The sequence below is a fragment of the Lonchura striata genome, chromosome Z (assembly GCF_050655825.1).
Source record: "Lonchura striata isolate lonStrDom1 chromosome Z, ASM5065582v1, whole genome shotgun sequence".
NCBI classification, from domain to species: Eukaryota; Metazoa; Chordata; class Aves; order Passeriformes; family Estrildidae; genus Lonchura; species Lonchura striata.
This window is the reverse complement of record NC_140740.1, coordinates 41282434-41301794: the sequence shown is the minus strand read 5'-3', so window position 1 is coordinate 41301794 and position 19361 is coordinate 41282434. Positions and strand designations below refer to the sequence as shown.

The 19361-nt window shown below is 38.9% G+C and overlaps 1 protein-coding gene across 5 annotated transcripts in view; it reads left to right on the top strand.

Moving 5' to 3' along the window:
* The window catches only part of SETBP1 (SET binding protein 1), a 267547-nt gene extending 248613 nt beyond the window's left edge, over nucleotides 1-18934 (top strand). For all 5 annotated transcript variants that reach the window (XM_077790259.2, XM_077790258.2, XM_077790257.2 and 2 more), the window contains 2 exons: nucleotides 8010-8177; nucleotides 13265-18934. In XM_077790259.2, the coding sequence (XP_077646385.2) occupies nucleotides 8010-8177; nucleotides 13265-13821 (725 nt within the window). In that variant the 3' untranslated portion in view covers nucleotides 13822-18934. The remainder of the gene's footprint in view (nucleotides 1-8009; nucleotides 8178-13264) is intronic.
* Nucleotides 18935-19361: the final 427 nt, after the last annotated feature.

Sequence of the window (19361 nt, the reverse complement as noted above, 5' to 3'; positions counted from 1 at the left end):
AATCCTTTCACTGATACTGCTGACAACTATGTAGTCATCAAATACTGTATGTCATCACATGCAGCTCCACGTGGCCCTGGGACCCTTGTTCCCAAACTGTAAGAGGATCTGAAGCCTCCCTAGAGCATCCCACATTAGCACAGAGCCACAGTAGTTGCTCTGCTTGCTGAAGAGATGCCTTGCCAAGCTTCAGGTATTGCAGCAGTTGCCACTGTGCTCCCTGTCAGGAAACACAATTATCTTCATGAAGTGAAGAGGAAGACTCATACTGCATTTCTTAAACTCAGACACAGAGATTCACCCAAGTAGAAAGGAATGGCAAGATGCATTTAACCTCATTGGTTTCAGTAGGGCTGACTTTGTGCAATCCATCAGTGTACAAATATATTAAGGGAACTGAACTATTTCCACATCTCATTTACATAATGGATGAGATGTGAAATGAGTCCTATGGAGGAGAAGTGCCCTGGAGGAACTAAAGTTTATCACAATATGTAAGAGTTCTTTTAGATCATTGCATTAAATTTCCACTAACAAGATAACAAATTAATTGTCTGCATTGCTGTACTAACACAAAATGGATAAAGTGTATGATTCCAGCAGAGGAAGGCAGCTGTTTAAGACAGCTTGGTGTTTACAGAAGGAGGCAGAAGAGATTAGTGTGTCTCCTAGCATTTGTATGCCATGATGCCAGCCCTCCTCCTGCCTCTTTAAAAAATCCAGCTCTTCTCTAATCTGATGTAGGACTTGAGCTTTATTAGTGAAGTGAGGGAGAATGAGTAAATCAACTGTATCAGACAAGCCTCAGGACATCTGGAAATTGATCATTCTGCAGAAATAAGCACTCTGTGTTTATTAGCTGGGAGTTCATCACTATCACTTCTTTTTATTCAATTCCTAAGAGATTTCAAAGCCATCATCATAGTATTAGCTCTTCTGACTGTGCTACTGGAGATAAAGATCAGAAGATCCATCTAATGATAGCTTTCTCAGTCTCCCTCTTTCTTTCTCCAAAGCTATTCTGATTAAAAAAAAAAAAAAAAAGTAGGAAAATAGCTAGAATGAAATAAAGCAGACTTCATCTCTTAAATTTTTGCCTGTTGGCAATGGGAGCAATTTTTTTGTATTATTATTTCACAGTCACTCGGTTTTATTCAGGGGGACACATTCTGCAAAATAGAAAATCCTTCTTAGAAAAGGTGGAATTTGAAGTTTTTAATGTGATGGAAAAGGGAGGAAGATAAAAGGACAAAGTCATAAAGCAGTGCTTTACATTGAATGTACTGTTATTTTAAATGATAATACACATAAAATAGGACCCAGGGAAATTACTTCCATAAGTTAGAAAGTTAATAATATTACTTTAAGAAGAATAATTACTTTCCTTAACTACATTTATCACATAGTAATTCAGTTCTCCCTTCTGGAATATGATGCAATGCCAAACTTTTGACTGGTTTATTTACAACCAGCCTTAAGAAAAGATTCACCAAGATATGAGGTTTCTTCTGGTTCTTTATTCCAAACGGAGGAGTTATCAAAATGCAAATACTCTAACTGCATGTTTAGACGTGCATTCCTGTACAGCTGCACTGCATAGCTTCATTGTGCAAAGGCACTGGGAAGAAAAAAATAACATCTGTAAGAGTTCTCCAATAACAATGGTCAGGCACATAAACAATTTAAGTATAGCTGTGGATTTCCAGAAATCTGTGGGGAGTACAAATCCAATCCAATGAACCCTCTAAAGAAAAATATTCCCTAGCAGAAGCTTCACTGAGATCAATTTTTATCAGCTGCTTTTCTCTGTTTTTCAATGGCAAATTAACATTTGTTATCTCTTTTGGACTGGCACTTTGAGTTCCAGCCTGGGTGCACATTGTGCTGGATTCTGTACAGAGATTAAAGAAGAAAAGGTGCACATTGTCCAAGAATCTTTCTGTGCAAATAGACAACGAGAGAAAACAGATGAATGTAATAAGCAAGGTGATCATGATTTAACAGTAAAGCAAGGAGAGTAAATTAATCCATTTGTACAGAGCCCAGCAGAATGCAGTGGGACCACATTGCTCAAAAAGTTAGCACTTAATAACAATAACAGTAATTACCAGGTCTTTAAAATTAATGCATTAATATCAGTTAGAGCTCGTAAGCTGCTTAGCCAGTGAATGAAAAATGCTATAAATCTTTAAGGGAAGGCCAATTTCAAATCAGCATTGTCTTCCCTCCTACAAGCTTTCTGCCAGTTAGCCCTGAACTAGAATCATGCTTCTCCTGAATCACCTTTTTACTTATGATTACAGTGATGATTTCTTTATAATCATACCACACTGGTTTAGGCTCTTGATAAACTCCTTCATGTCCACCTCTGCTTTTGAAGCTGTCCTTTCCCCATGCCCTTTATCACTATATACATAATGATTGATTTCCTTCCTGCTTTGCTGCCCATTGTCTCCTTGCATGTGCATGTGGTGATATCTGTGCTATCAGTAGGACTCAGGGGAGTTAAGGTATGGGTCTTAATTTAGAGGAAATGCACAAAGATTAACAGATAGGTGATAAATAAGGTCTGAATCAGGCCACGAGTGTGTATCATAGAATCATGGAATGATTTGGATTGGAAGAGACCTTAAATACTATCTTGTCGCAGCCCCCTGCAATAGACAGAGATACTTTCCACTGTCCCAGGCTCTCCAAGCCCTATCCAACCTGATCTTGGACAATTCCAGGGATCCAGGGGCATCAATAGCTTCTCTGGGCAACCTGTTCCAGGGCCTCACCACCCTCACAGAGAAGTATTTCTCTGTAATATCTAAAAGTCCCCTTTTGGAATTTAAATCAGTTCCCCTTTCTCCTATCGCTGTCTGGGTGTGCAAAAAAGTCACTCTTCAGGTTTTTTTTAAAGCTCCCTTCAAATACTGGAAGGGGTTATATGGTCTCCCTACAGCCTTCTCTTCTTCAGTGTGAACAACTCTCATCTCTTCTCAGCCTGTCTCCATGGCAAAAGTGCTCCAGCCCCCACAGAATCTTCTCTCTTTCTGAGGCAGTGCCAAAGGATAAAATAGACTGATTCAACAAATAAGCATGTGAATTTTAAACTCTTGCATCCCTGTGCTAGTGTTGCAAATTATTTATTTTCACCTGATTCTTAGATGAGTTGAACTAGGGCCTTCTCTTACCTAAGGCCTTCTGAACAAAGCACTCAAATTGAGAGAAAAAAGTGCAATGAGAGGTGATGATACTACACCAGCAGGTCTGTCCACTGAAGGACAGATGTTCCACTACAGCAGTGTGCATCACAACATAATTTGTCAGCAAATTGCTGCACCTCTGTGTGTTTCCAGCAATGCCTCTGAATCTCTGTTTGCATTCTGGTATCCATGAAAGAAAACTGATGACTCTCCCATATTGACTGCTCCAGACCCATAAATTACTCTTCTTCCTCAATATAGAGGAGATTTTCAGTGAGGTGCAGGGTACAGGCTGAAGAAACCAAGCTCCTAAAACAGAGACAGATGTCTGAACCCATGATTCACCAGTGATGAGCCACAATTGGGCCGTGTAGTCTTTGAAGTAATTAATTACATTTGTATCTCTTCTGTAGGGGGAGGACTATCCTCAATGATTTGTATGACCTTGCTAAACCCAGATAGGTGGTAATTGAGCAGCAACTACTTCTTCAGAAGAAACAGAATAAAAATATTGAAAATATTGACTCACCCCAAAGGCAGTGAGCAGCACTTTGGTCTTTGACCTTTAAGCATCCTAGGGTAGTCAATAACCTGGCTGCTAGATGCTGTGCCTGCCACTGATTTTGATTTGGGAGTAGTTTAACCTTGAACCAGGATCTAAGTAACCACAGCAACAGGAAGTTGGCCTCTGCATCCAAGAAGTGGAGATCCATAAATCAAGGTCTCTAATGCAAACACTGTGTGCAGGTAGAGATTTGAGAGGATAACTGGTTTGTGGGGGATTACCTCTGAAAAAATGAGTGATTGTCCCTTGATTTGTTGAAACACAGCTTCACAGACTTTTTTTCTTTTTGTATCAATAGAGGTCAACAGGTTACAGCTGCATGTTTTCATATGGCTCTTTATATAGGCCCTTCAGTTTAATTAGAACCAGATGTTGAATTTATGAGGTTGTTAGCATTATTATGTACCATATGTATGTGCATATACGTGTGTGTGTGTGTATTGATACATGCACCCACATGTGCACATTTCTTGTGCACCCACTACACTCATGAATAAATATTGTTAAGGCACAAACCCAAACACTGTGTAGTGGTGAAACCTCAGGTGTACATACACAGAGCTCCAAAAGGTAATTACCTAGTCAAATATCTCACTTATTCTATGGGATACTGCTTTATTCGATGTATAGAGCTCACCTAATGAACAGCTATTTGGGAGCTGGATTTTCCTCTTGCTATTCAGTGCATGACATCATGTCTCATTTATTCCACATTTCTAAGCCTTGGTACGAATAGATGAATGTTTCATGAATGTTGATAATTTTATTTTCACAGGACTGGTTTTGAGATGAGTGGTATATTATTGCTCTCATTTGCACTAGAGAAGCCAAGCAGAGATTAAAGTTTAATGGATAGATTTTGAGATGCTTAGTACTAGATTTGAGGCTCTGGAAAGATGTGTGCTCTAATAGGCAGAGCCTGCTCTGTTTCTCTCCACCAAGCTGTGACCTGTAACACTGTCTCATGACTATTTCTGCCCTTTCTGCCTCCCTTAAATCCAGCAGTTGATATCAGGTCATGGTTTCATCAGGCTGCCTATCCCAAACTGGCACATTTGTATCCGAGTCTTTCAGACTCCTCTCATTGTAGCATTTCTGCGCTGGAATCTTTCATAGGTTCTCAGACAACCCACAGATCTGCTGATATTTCTAATTTTATATGCTAGAAACCTAAGTTCATAGGGACTGTTCCAAATAGCGACTCCGAAGAGCAAATATAAGGAATTTTTGGTTGATGTACAGAGAAGTTGAGCACAGTGAAGAGACACAAAAGGGAAAAGAGTCTGGAGCACCAAGAGCAGCTAAGAGAGATGGGAGGGCTCTGTCTGGAGTAAAAGGGGCTCAGGGAGGACCTTCTCTCTACAATTCCCTCACAGAAGGGTGCAGCCAGGTGGAGGCCTGACTCTACTCCCAGGCAACAAGGGATAGAACAAGAGGAAAGCTGTGCAAGGGGAGATTTAAATTGTATATTAACAAAACTTTCTTCACAGAAAGGGTTGTCCAGTTCTGACACAGGCTCTCAGGAGCAGTGCTGGAGTTCCCATCCCCTGGAGGGGTTTAAAAGCCATGTGGATGTGGCACTTGGGAACATGGGTTAGTGGTGGCCTTGGCAGTGGTGGGGGAACAGTGGGACTTGATGATCTTAGGGAGCTTTCCCAGACTCTGTCAGAGCACCTGTGGGAAGTCTTTGAGCAGCTATCCAGGTGTAGCCAGGAATGGCAGAGGGGATTCAGTGCTGCAGGGGATAAAAGCTCCCACCTACTGACCTGTACCAGGAGGTTTGCTGCTGGCCTGGATCAGGAATGTTGTGGAGACAGGCAAAACCAGATCAGAGTGGCAAATCAAACTCAGCAAAGATGTCAGGAGATTTTTTTTTCATGATTGGCCAAGAAGCTCCTGAGTAATGTCAGGTACAAAGACGAAGCAAAAGAGACATGGAAGCAAGTGACCCATGGAACTAGATCTACAATGTTCAGGCACACAGGGGTGGGCTTAGGAAGGCAAAGTCCATCTGGAGTTGAATCTAGGGCAGAAGATCAACAAGAAATGTTTTTGATAGGTACATGAAGCAAAAAATAGCCTATGGAAAATATGGGCCCCTTACTTAATAAAACAGGGACCCTGGCTGAAAAAGATCAGCAGAAGACTGATTGTCCTCTTTGCCATGATCTCTACTGGTGAGACTGGCCTTTGAGAATCCCAGGCCTAGAATACTGGTGTGGAAAGAAAAGATGTTCTTGGAGAAGATGTGATTATGGAACAGTTAAATGAACCGGGCATGCGTAAATCCATTGTATTTGGCAGGATGTACCCAAAGAGGCTGAAGAATCTCGCTGGCTTCACTGTGAGACTACTCCAGGTTGTTTTTGAAAGGTTGTGGTGATCAGGAGAGGTTTCTGAGGACTAGAAGAGACTAAATATCAGTCCAATAAGGTCAAGAAGAAAAAACAAGGAAGGCAGCAAGGTTGTTCAGTCTCACCTCAATCCCTAGAATTTCATGGAGTAAATAATTGTGAAGAGCATTTCCAAACATATGAAGGAGGAAAAGATGACCAGGAGTAGTTATCACAGATCTGTGAAGTGGAAATCATGCTTCACCAATCTGATGTTTCTTATCTTCACTTTAGCAAGAGTTCTGCCACAGAGTTACATCAGCTTCTTATAGACAAAATGATGAAACACAGGCAGAATAAATGTATACTGAAAACTGGCTAGTCTCAGAGGGTTGTGATGGGTATGTCACAAAATCCACTTAAAGACCAGTCAGTAGCGGTGCACCCCATGATATGGAGACTAAAACTTTTAATATGTCAATTAATGAGAAGGATGGCAGGATAGAGAATACCCTCAACAAATCTGGAGAATTTCAGAATTCCGAGCAATGGCTGATATGCCAGAGAAATATGGACATATGAGAGTCCAGTCAGAGGCCACAAAGATTATGAAGAATCTGGGATATTTTTTCTCTTATGAGGAAAGACTCGGAGAGATGAGACGTTGTGCCTGGTGAAGAGAAGGCTTGGGGGGATTTTTCGACATATCCAAATATTTTATGGGAAACATTAGAGGAGATGGAGCCAGATTATTCTCAGTGCTGCCCAGTGACAGAACAAGAGTAAATGGGCACAAGCTGAAATACAAGTTATTCCCAAACACTGTAGATTTACTGAGGGGATGAACAGTTTGTAGAGAGAGGTTGTGGACTCTCCCTCCTTAGAGATATTCTCATTTGGCCAAATGAGGTCCAGCCTTCTCTGGATGTCCCTGTTTAAGCAGGATGAAGTGGCCAAGGTAGTCTCAAGACAAGTTTTTCAACCTCAGCTGCTTTGTGATTTTTTGAATCATTGTATAATTTATAATTTAGTTGCCAAAATCTGATGCATTTTATCTGAGGCTCATGATCTGAAAAAAAAAGAAGCAATTTATGAAGGATTATATCTTATAAATGAATACCTGCCCTAATCATGTTGAAGCCAAACATCACAGAGACTGGGAGAGGTTTGCAAATTTCTGTGCTAGAAGTTTAAATTTCACATATTTACAAGTAAACAAAATGGTTACAAGCTATACAAAATTTTGAGAAATACTGTGCTTAGCTTTTATTTTTCTGGAATATTTAACCTCTTTGGCATTATTTTACCATTTATTTATTCTGCATTGTAAACTGTAGGTAGAAAGATATATGACAAACAACTCTTTCTTTTTTTAACTCTCTTCCCTTTGATGAGCTGCAAGGCAAATTTAATTAGGAAGGGAATTCCTGAAAAATAAATGTAACGTGCTCCGGATGGGAACTGCATATTGAGGCTGTTCCTGATGCCTGCTCCTTACTCAGATGAAACACCCACTAAGTCAGGTGTTTATAGCAGAGAAGTATGTAACTATGTGTGGAGAATGAACTACACAGGAAATGATACATAGGCATTCCCACTAAATAGAGTCACAAAGGATATCTTTCATTATATGTGTATCAGAGTGTGTGTGTTTTTTAAGAAGAAAAATTACTAATGCAGACTGTTTTGTTTGTTTATTATTTTTATAGAGACCAGTGATGGTACATCCTTCAGCAAAATTATCAAAAATTGGTAACAATTATGATCCTTGCTTGTATCAAGACTGTATTACAGATGCATCCACAAGGAAATATGGAAATATATCAATGTGGCAAGGACAGCAACTGATTTATCTTTTTTTTCAGATATATCCCCAGATATGTTACAGTACTAATACTCATCCAAATTTTGTTTCCCCAGGAATTGCAGGTCCCCACTTAAAAGCAGATCAGACTTCACTTCATGGTAAAATGGAAAGTTCTGCCTGTAATGTGATGACCAGAAGGAAACCAGCAGCTGTTGACAGTGTTGCAATGCCAAGTCCAGTATTATCTCTCCTACCTTCATCATCAGCAACATCTGAAGCAGGTAATGCTGTTTTCATTCCACCCCCTATGTGTCTTCCTCTTCTTCCTTCTGGAGCCGTACAATATGTTCACCCAATTCTCTTCCTGATTGGAGAAGATGCAAATGTGAATATCTAATGTGATAATCAGACTGTAACATCTCCAGCTTTTCTTACTGTGACTGTAGATCTTGGCACATCAAATATATTCTATTCACATACCACAACTTGTGCAATAATGGGGATGCAAGTAGCACCAGCCTGTAGGGTCTAGGAGGACATTCTGAATCAAGACTCTGGGTTCCTTCCTCAGCCCCATTCTTCATTTCTTTTAAATGCTCCCATCCCTGTAGCATGAGCAAACCAAAAACACAGTGAATAGCTGAGGAGCAGATGAGATTTCTTACTGCATACTTCATTGATTTTAGCATAATATTCTGTCTTGCAAATGCAAAATTGTCTGTGGCAATGAGCAGTGATTTAAAGTACCAGAATAAATAAGTCAGGATAGCATGCTTTTCTATCAACTTATATTTTGTGCTTCTATTTTGAATCAGATCAGAAAGATTATATCTTTATACTATTGGAAATTGAGCCAAATCATTCAGGCATCATCATACCATTTCTTGGGCAGGGATAGAGTGGTTAATCTTGCGTTTTGTCTTAATTTCCAGGGAATGGGGAACCCACAGCTCATTACCCTACACGCAGCAATTAGGAGTTTCATATTCTTTTCAAACTTTTGATGCCACATTCATGAAAAACATATTTGTATCACTGACTTACAGAATTATTGCATATTTAATAATTCAGCTGAAAGTGCTTTTTCACTGCACCGATTTTTATTTCCCTCTCACTTCCTGAATAAATTGTGAAAACAAGGGTTTCATGCTGGAAATTAGACTCTGTAAAGATAAATTTTTATATTAAAAAATCAGAATTGCCTGTTTAGTCTTTAAAACTTTCCTATATATAAACCAAGAACAGATTTTTAAAGCAGCAGAGAAGGAAAGCACACAAATATTTTATGATCCGTTTCAAGATGAAAGTGTATGCTTGACTGCATAGTTCATTCTTTCCATTTGCAGAAGTCTAATTAAATTGTTGGTTTATCTGTAGCCCAGATGTTGAAATAATTTAGCTGAAAACTGAAAGAAACTGTGTTAATGGGAAAACAGGACAGTGCTATGGATTTCCTGTAATTAATAGGAAGCTCTTTGAAAATTCCCCCATTCAAATCAAGCCAAGAAATTGACCCCAGCTTTGAGCAGCCTCCTCTGTGCCATGTTCTTACAAGTGGCGTCAGGCAGCTCTGAAGGGATGGAGAATGACAGGCAGCAAGAAGGACTTTAAAGCTTCCGACAGAGCCATCCAGAATAAACTCATGGGGCCAATGAAGAACATTCAAAGGGTCTGATCTACCTAGGCTTACCTCCTTGTTCATCATCACTGTGCTGGAGTGGGTCTTTCAGCCTCCTCTCAGCTCCTTTGGCAATATATATTTTTGGTAGGAATACCTCACTTTGCTTCAGAAGCTGTTTCCAGCATCATATCACTCCTGTATGGCTTCCCAGTGTGGCCTGCAGCCATTTCTGAGACTGAGCCTCACTGCACCTGTGGACCCTGGGGAGGGGAGAAACACTAGACCTACATGTGACTTATTTGAAATGTGTAATGCTGTGGTTTAAGGCTAACATTGGTTCTTGCTTGTTTTGAGGCAGATAGGTGGGGTTGTTTGGAGAGTGGGGAAAGGATGAAGCAAAAGTATAAAAACTTGTGCTGCATCATGCATTTCTATTTTCTCTTCATTTTGGGGTGGATTTTGTTTTTGTGGAGGCAGACCAGAAAAAATTCCAAAAAACTAAGATAACACAGACCAGCTTGGGTCCAGGGTTGGGCAGGGTCTGTCTGTATAAAATGGAAAAGATTAATACTTAGCTTTGGCTTTCAGCAGAGAAGTATATCATGTGGCAATATAGGAAAATATTTTATATCAAAGATTGTTCACCAAGAGCTTCCAGATGAATTGATAACACCTAATGGCTCTCACTTCAATACTAGTTTACTTTGGCAGATATCCCTGATATTTTATCATAGGCACACCTCATCAAATCTTCCCCCTGCAGGCCCATCAGACTATTTCTGCATAGTCTTCCTACACCAAATGTAGAATCAGATGTCCCTGACATTCAATAATCAAAATAATGCTGGGTTTCCTAATATCTAATTTTAAAAGCCTGATCTGAAAGCATATGTACTTATCCAGTACATGCATTCTGGCAGACTATGTAACAACTGAAATGATTTCTACAGCCTGTAAGTTCAGAGGCTTGCTAGGAACAAAAAGAATTACTAGTAACTTCTAACAAGCTCCCTGAGAAAGCCATAAACACCCCAAAGCATTTTCAAAGGAAAAATTAGTGCAGTAAGCCAGCACAGAACAGCACAGAAGGTTTTTTTTCCTAAATGTGAAGATGTGTTTCAGCACAAATGGGAACAGACTTGTGAGCTTGCCAAATTGTATAAGGGCAAAAAAAAGTATCTAAACATGAAGGAAGACACTGAAAGTGGTGTTCAGAGCATCCATCTACATGCAGGAGCAGAAGCCTACCCATAATCGCCTGCATATCAGTTAATTTTGGGGAATTGGGCAGTTTGGCCGAAGGCAGGTGCCAGCCTTTGCTCCACTCCTGCAGTGTCTATTCAGAATCAGGCTCCACTCAGGACTGTCAACCTGAGTGACATCTTGAGTGCCTAAGAGGGTTCAGGATGGACAGGAGCTGTGTGTTGTTCTTATCCAGTATCAGGACATCAAAACAAGGTCATCTTGAATTGCACTGAGTTCCCATTTTAGAGTTTAGAAGCTGAGGCTGTCCTCTACCAACTGTACAAACTCGGTCTCCAGTGACCACCTTCAGGTGCTAACACCAGTCTGCAGAAACAACTGGCTACACATAAATCTCAGTAAAGACATGTCTTTGAAGGGACTTGGCTAATGCTTTATTTCCATTTTTTTCCCCAGTTCCTTGGCTTACTTTCTCTCCAATGAAAATTGAGAGTAAAGCCAAATCTCCTGGTATCATCATGACACCTTGCAAGCTTTTCTGTATTTTTGCTCAGTTTTCCATTGTTAATCACCAACTAAAAATTTTCAGCTTTACTTTCAGAAAAAAAAAAAAAAAGAAGAACCTCAAATATTGGAATTAAAAAAAAATATAGGATTTGAACATGTGCCCTGACAATAGACATAAAAGGCAAAAGGTAGACAGTAAATTTGAAGAGTGTGCCAAGTGTTTTCAGGTTTTCTGAGCTGAAGCTACTCTCAGGATATGGCTGGGACTCAAAGAATTTGAATGCTTAAAGCTGAAGTTGTTGGGAGTACTTATGTCAATCACCAGTGAGAACAAATGAGAATAATCATTTTCTGTGACAGGGACTTAACCTTTTTTGATCAAATTTCTGGGAAATAGCTTGCTGCCACTTGCCTTTAGGGATCTTGAATCCACAGTTTTTAGGGGTGACCTACTTGGGAGGAATTTTGTGCAACTAATTAGCTTCTCCTGAGCAACTTGGATGTTTAATTTCCTTTCTCTTTTCCTTTGGTACCAAAATGACTACATTCCTCTTTTCTTTTGTCCTTTGTGAACCACAAACTGCAAACGGGTTTTATTTTCCTTTTTGGTGTGGGGAGTGAGTTACATATGGAAAATGTATTTTGTTTTGTAATTAATGAAAACCAGACTTTGGGAAGTTGGCCATCCCAGGTCTTTATTTATAAGAGAGCATATGTCTATGTTTTGTTTATGACTCACTCCTACTTCTTACATTGTAACTTGGTTTTGTTTATGCAAGCTCTTCGCTGAATCCAAGAAACATGGTGGTATAAGAGCCAATAATTTATGTTCTCCAAGAGGGGAGGCCAGTGAATGAGGTTTATATGCTGAATCTGTCACAGCCCATAGAGAGCAAAAGGAGAGTCTACAACTTGACAGCTCCTGGTTATCTACAGAAAATGCTACAATAGCAACTTTATTTAAACTACTGCTGGAAGATTAGCCTGTTAGCCATGAAGGCAGAGATAACCTCCAAATGAACCTTTCTCAAAACCTTGCTTTCTTGGGGAAACTTCAAGGATTTCAAACGCAAATGACTGCTTGACAGTCAGGTGTAAATTAAGTTTGCAAGTAGATGTGGGCTAAGGTTAATTTAGTGGAATGTTTTATTCTTTACCAAAAAAGAAACTTAGAGTTCCATCATTTCTTTCCCAGCAGCGCAGAACAGATATGTTAGAAGTGAAAGGGAGCAGCAGTTATTGCAATAGCAGAATTTATACATTCTGCTTCCCTCACAAAGGGGTAGTTACTTCTAATCTGTGTGCAAATCCTGAACTCTGAACAGATGCCATGTTCAGGAAAGGACAATGAGACAATTTAGGCAAAACAAGAAAGGTCTCGTGTCCTAAGCAAAGGACAAGGAGCCAAGAAATTCTGGGTACTCTTCCCAGCTCTGACAATGACTCACAACATGACCTTGGCAAGAAACTTAACTACTTTGGACTTCATTCAGATCTAAAGTGATCTGAACCAGGAGTAAGCTTACTTTGGGGGCCATTAAAGTAAATTATATGGCTGAGTAGTTTCAACTAGTATCTGAAGAGATGATAGTACAGAAACCCAGGCAGGGGTAATGAATTTGCCACAGATGAAGTGACCTACACATCTTGTCTCTGCCTACTAGTTTCAGCAACAAACGCTTTTCATACTAACTGGCATTCATGACGAGAATTAAAGGCTGAATTGAAGATATCAGGATTATATCTTTGGGGTATAGAAGGTCTAATATTTAATTTGGACCAATATGAAAGCTATGCTAAGTTTCCTTCTCTCCTATTAAAAGTTGAAAAATGAGAGTGAAGAAAAGTCACGCTAAAACATTGCTATAGCAAAAGCTTTGTTACTTTAGAAGAGGGAACAGGCAGAGAGAAATCTGTGAAGACTACTTATATGAAAGTTGTACTTTCATCTGCTCTTCTTGATGCTAGAAGGGGTAAAAGAAGAGTTTCCAATCTGTTGTTTGACCCACCCCTGTTTCTCTCCTTGTCTCCCAACAGCCAGCTCACCACTGAAGAAAAGATTCAAGCGCCGTGAAATTGAAGCAATCCAGTGCGAGGTGCGCAAGATGTGTAACTACACCAAGATCCTGTCCACAAAGAAGAACCTGGATCATGTGAACAAGATCCTGAAAGCCAAGCGGCTGCAGAGACAATCAAAGACAGGCAATAACTTCGTGAAGAAGAGGAGGGGGCGCCCTCGGAAGCAACCCCTTTCTTTTGACGAAGACTCCAGAGACCAAATGCCCGTTCTGGAAAAATGCGTTGACCTTCCAAGCAAAAGAGGTCAGAGACCAACACTCAACCCGTTAATACTGGAGCAAGCAGCCACTCAAGATACAATCATGGCCACCATCGAGGCTGTCATACACATGGCTCGAGAGACGCCACCGCTGCCGTCTCCTCTGCCTCCTCCACCCCCTCCACTCCCTCTCCCTTTACCCCGGGCACCCCGGGTTGGAAAAAGGAAAAACAAGTCCCCGCAGGAGGAAGAGGAGGACGTGAAAGTGAAGCGGCACCGGAAAGGCAGAGGGAGCGAAAGCGAAGGCCTTCCCTAAGGCCAGTGCACCTCATCAGATGTTGGGTGCCCACAGTGGAGCACGCCAGGACTGGGGGACAGGAGGTGCACAGTCCGCCTCACCCCTTTGGCAGCACCAGACTGACCTGTCCCTTCAGCAGCCAGAACTCATTGCAGAGAGGTGTGCCAGCTGGGGCACGCATCTTTCCTCTTCATCGCTTTGACCCAAGCCCCCCCCCCAAGGATAGAGGGGGAAAAGGCACGGGAAAAGTGGGGGATACAGGGGAGGAGGATGTGTGTCAAAGTTGGAAAAAGCATGAACTCTGCCAAGTTTCCAAAACTAATCTGAATCTCAGCATTGCTGTTCTCATACCGTACCCAGAGGCTGAAAGTCATCCTCACAGATAGCTGAATGTTGTCACTAAGGGTGCATGCTCGACTCTGATTCTGTTTGGTGGGCCAGGTGAAACTAAGAGTAACTTTACCATAGTATAAATCACTGTAAAAAAGAAAAAAAAAAAGGAAAAAGAAAAAAAAAAAAAAGAAACAAAGAAACAAAGAAAGAAACAAAGAAGGAAAAAAAACCCAACAAAAAATAATGTAATTTTCTCAACTGTGATATTGGTTATAACCTATTTGATTTTTTTTTCAAGTTTTATATACCTACCAGGCTTTGGGACAGCATAAGCCAAAATGCCTGGCTCCTGCTAGAACTATATATTTCTTTCTCATTTACTTGCCTAGTTACAACTAGCTGCAATATAGGCAATAGAAAATTAGAGCCTTACACGTGTGCACATTCATTCCGAGTGCTATCCCAAGAAACAATGGAATATTACAGCATTTAAAATAAGGTATACACAGATATTCGGTTACAATAGCACGTTTATATGAAGCAACTTGGCAATGGCATGTGAAAAAGGGGTCATCCATCAGCCAAGTTGTTTTGATGCTCAGTATTTATGAGAAGAGAACAGCAAGACACTTCTGGGGAATAGTTATAGTAAACATGGAAAAAAGTCACCAAAAAAAAGAATATAAAAGTGTAAAAGGAAAAAAAATAGGACAGGAAAACAATAGAATAAAAATCAGGACCCAAATCTACCAAGTTTTTACCATCTGCAATTCCCAGTGAAATTAAGGGGAAAACCAGAATATTAATAATTTGCTTTGGGTAGCAATGCCTTGATATTATCTTTTAAAGAAAATAGGTAAAATAGATTGTTTTTTAAAACTATAGAACAAACCCTATGGATAATAGATCCTTTCTTGGCAATTATTTCTGAAAAAAAAAAAAAGAAAAGGAATAAGTGTTCTTATCTGAAAATAGAAATAAAAATGTTCAAAGGGTATCACCACTGCAATTGTATTAATGCCACTTTGGACATGTTCTCCAAGTTGTGGTTGCCTTAATAAACTAAAAAATAAATTTTTTTTGTACATAATGTAATTATAAAGCTCTCAGTCTGCATGGATGCAAACTGTGTGTGACAAATCGTCTCTTTAAATGGTCAGTTCAAAATGTACATTTCTCATTCGAGTTGTCCATTAGCCATTGATTAAACTTTGGTAAAATACCCAAGCTCCATATCCACAGCCCAATTAGAATGTTTTGCTAAAAAAGAAAAGACTGAACAAAAAGCTGTTCCATTGCAGTGTCAATGCTTTTAAAAAAGAAAGTAAATTGTTGAAATTTGAAATAGGTACTTCCAATTTTATTTCCTTTCTTTTTAAATCCTGCGGTGCACTTAACACCTAGCATGGCAAGATGGATATTAAAATGGGAACAGGGAGGGAAGATTCAACCAAGGGAGGGGGGATTGGAATTACTTAATGGTTGACAAGCCAAATGCTATTCCCTTTTTCGAGAAATCTTGAATTGGTTTATTGCCAAGGAAGCTTCATATAGCACGACACTAAAAAAAAAAAAAAAAGAACCACAAGAAAACCCCACCAAAAAAAACCAAAACAACAAACCTAACAAAATGTCCCCACAAAAAAATATTGTGTTTCTATTCTGTTATTTATTTACAAAAATCATATCAAGACTATGGTGTTAGAGGAACACTGTAAACATACAACTCGTTGTTTTTTAGAGACTGATTTTTCTTCTGTGATAGCACCTTAGCTTATTAAAACTGAACGCATATGGGGATAGGATTGCGTCGGGGAGCTGGAAGAGGGGATGTATTTTTTCTTATTTTTTAAGACTGGAACAAATTTTGAGGTCCTAACTCCTTAAAGCTGATAAGAGGGATCGCAGAATTTTGTTTCCAATTTGTTTTGCATCATTCATCATACCTATTTGTGCTTTTTGTTTTCCAATTAATGCAGCTTAGAAATAAATTGGCTGTTTGCTCGTTCTGTTAAAACCAATTTTGCTTTTCAGCTCTCTTGAATTAGCAGTGTTATTGACTGAAGTTGTAGGCCTGCAGAAAAGAAAAACCTAAACCTCATTGAACTCCTCTCTTCTTCCTTAAAAAGCATTGGATTGAGGTTTAATTAATTTATAAATATTATATTCCCAATCTCCTTTGGGCTTGAAAGTAGGTAACAATCACTTAAAATGACAGAAAAAAATCATAAATTTGGTATTCCAGATAGCTGAAATTAAGTCAGACAACAATTTATCCTTAGTTTTATCTCCAGTGATGTCCCTCCTAGCATTGAGGGATATTTCAATGTGTAGTGAGTGAAAAAAAGTTCTGAAGGCAATAAATTCTGTCATTGAACACCCATCGTGTCTTCAATAGGGTCAGAGTGCTCACAAGGGCTGGATTTGGGCTGGACCTTTCTGGACACACTGGGATAAAACTGCCCTAAGGAAGGATAATTGAGTGGCTGCTGCCTCTCACGCTCCTGAGATTTGGGAAAAGAATGCTCTTATCCTTGCAAAAAGTGCTATCCAAAAGGCTGCTAGAGGCACAAGCACAGTGTTTAAGGAGAGCATCCACATGGAGGGAACAATCCCACAGGCCCTTCACTGAGAAAACCATGAAGAGGTCCTATTTGTCCTAGAGAAACTAAGTTCAGGACTTGGTAGCTAAAAGCTCTCAGCATGGGATGGGGTCTATCCAGAAGATCAAGGTTTGTGTTTTCATGACAAGAAAGTGCTGGTGGAGCATGGTGCTGTGGTTCAGCTTTGGCTGTTTGTCCCCACAACACCCTCATGCAGCTGGCCCTGGGCTGACAGGGAGAGTAGCTTGTTAGTATCATAAAAAGCAGACTGAAAATATTGTTAGAGGGCACTCAGAATTTGTGTTCTGCATGTTGCATAGTCTATAAAGATGATAAGCAAGTTGCTGACAGAATAATATTTTAAGGCGATGTACTACATGCAGATCATAAAGGATTTAGTTTTAGGGCTTAAGGCTAAAATCCCACTCCTGCCATTTATTACCCAACAATATTCCAGTAATGAACTTTTTGATTTTTTTTCCCTTACCACAAGGAAGATTTACTGAGGAACTCTCTAGATTCTCTCCACACATTTCCAAATACTGTATAAAACTGGGGTGAAAGCCCTTTTGCTTACTAAGACCAAAAAAAGACCTTTCAAACACCTCCACTGTGTCACAGATTAGCACACATCTGAGCATGCTTCAATAAAAACACAAAACAGTATCACATGGCTCTGAGCCATATGAAATAAGGCCACGGGTTTGCATCCACTCTGTGGGTCTTTTATTCCTCAATCCAGTGTAAAACCATAAATGGGGATAAATATTCAGGGAGAGAGGGAAAAAAAAACCAAAAAAAAAAAAAAAAAAAAAAAAAAAAACCACAAAAAAAAACATTACCACTTGTGTCTCCAAGATCTTCATGCTGCCAGTTTCTTGAGCCCTTCAATATTAAATTTTCTCTGAAGCACCTTGAATGTTTCTGGATTATAAAAAAATGGAAAAAATAAATTTAAAAGAGGTGAAAATAGTTGTCAACTACCCAAGTATCCTACAGCATTCGCCCATTTGGCAGAAATGTTGTGGAAGATGGAATATTCCAATTGTGAATATTTGGGTAGCATCTGGTGCAATGGGGTGCCTGTTCATCACAAGGACTTCTGAGCACTACAGTAAATACACCAAATAAACAGAAATCACTGTTCCAAACACAAGGATTTCCCTAACCCTTATTTTCACAGGCCTTGATTCAGGACTGCACTTAAGCACATCTAAGGAACATCCTGAAGAGTTTAAAGAACAACCAAAATAATACAGGGAAAAGGGAAACAAAACAAAACAAAACAAAAGGGAAAAAAAATCTAAAAAACAAAATTAGGATGGTTTTCTGAATTGAAATAATAAACATCTTGCCCTTGTAGTGCCTCTTCTTTCCATATCATCCAAAAACTGGGGTGCAGCAGTTCTGAGATAATTAGAAGCACATTTCAACAGAAAACACATATTGGAGATCTCCTTAAGATGCCTGCCTAGGTTGCGTAAAACACTACATAGAAAAAAAAGAAAAAGAAAAAAATATAAAAACATGAAAAGAGCTGCCAATTGGACAACATGGGGATGCAGTTCAATCCCATGTTGGTTTGTTTTACTTTTCTTTTTCTTTATTTTTTAAGCTATTTCTTAAATAATAAATGCACATGAAGTGTTAAATATGTATATACTGTATTTCAAAAAAATTAAAAAATCAAACGAATGGGGCACAAGATTGTTCTATAAGTCGTGCTGGCTAATTTTTAGTTTGTATTCATAAGTGGTTTTTAAAAGCCTTTTTTAAAGTGTAATTTGCATGTTCTACTTTGATTGTATGTAAACATATTTTAGAGCAAAAAAATGTATTTGTATTTTATTGAATATAGAGGCAAGAAAAAAACTTGTACATTGTTTGAAATGTTCTTTTTGTAACAGTTTTTATTCATGAAGCATTTTTGTACATTTAAAAATGGATATGGACTTGATGTTCTTTGAGGCTTAGATACATCTGGCATGCTTTAATGTCATGCTCCTTCATGATCTTAGATGTTGGTTTTTAAACATTTTTTTCTAAAACAAAGCTCAGTCTTTTTGCTACCAAATCAGGTTAGCACAGTATAGAGCACTTAACTAAAAAAAAAAAAAAAAAAAAAGGAAAAAAAAAGTTAATCCTATTCATATGTTATTCATTGTGTGAAATTAAAGGAATCCAATTCAGTCTAACATGAGTTGTGAATTCTTTTGTCTTATTTTCCATCTGTTTCCCATCACTAGGGAGTTTAATAGCTTTTGGGATACTAATACCATGCATTCACAAGCCATCTTTATGGCTTGTGGATAAATGGATAAAAACATGTTTTGGTTCTGTTCTTTTTTATTTTCTTTCTTTCTTTTCTTTCTTTTCTTTCTTTTATTTCTTTCTTTCTCTCTTTCTTTTTCTTTCTTTCTTTCTTTCTTTCTTTCTTTCTTTCTTTCTTTCTTTCTTTCTCTCTTTCTTTCTTTCTTTCTTTCTCTTTCTTTCTTTCTTTCTTTCTTTCTTTATTTCTTTCTCTTTCTTTCTTTCTTTCTTTCTTTCTTTCTTTCTTTCTTTCTTTCTTTCTCTTTCTTTCTTTCTTTCTTTCTTTCTTTCTTTCTTTCTTTCTTTCTCTTT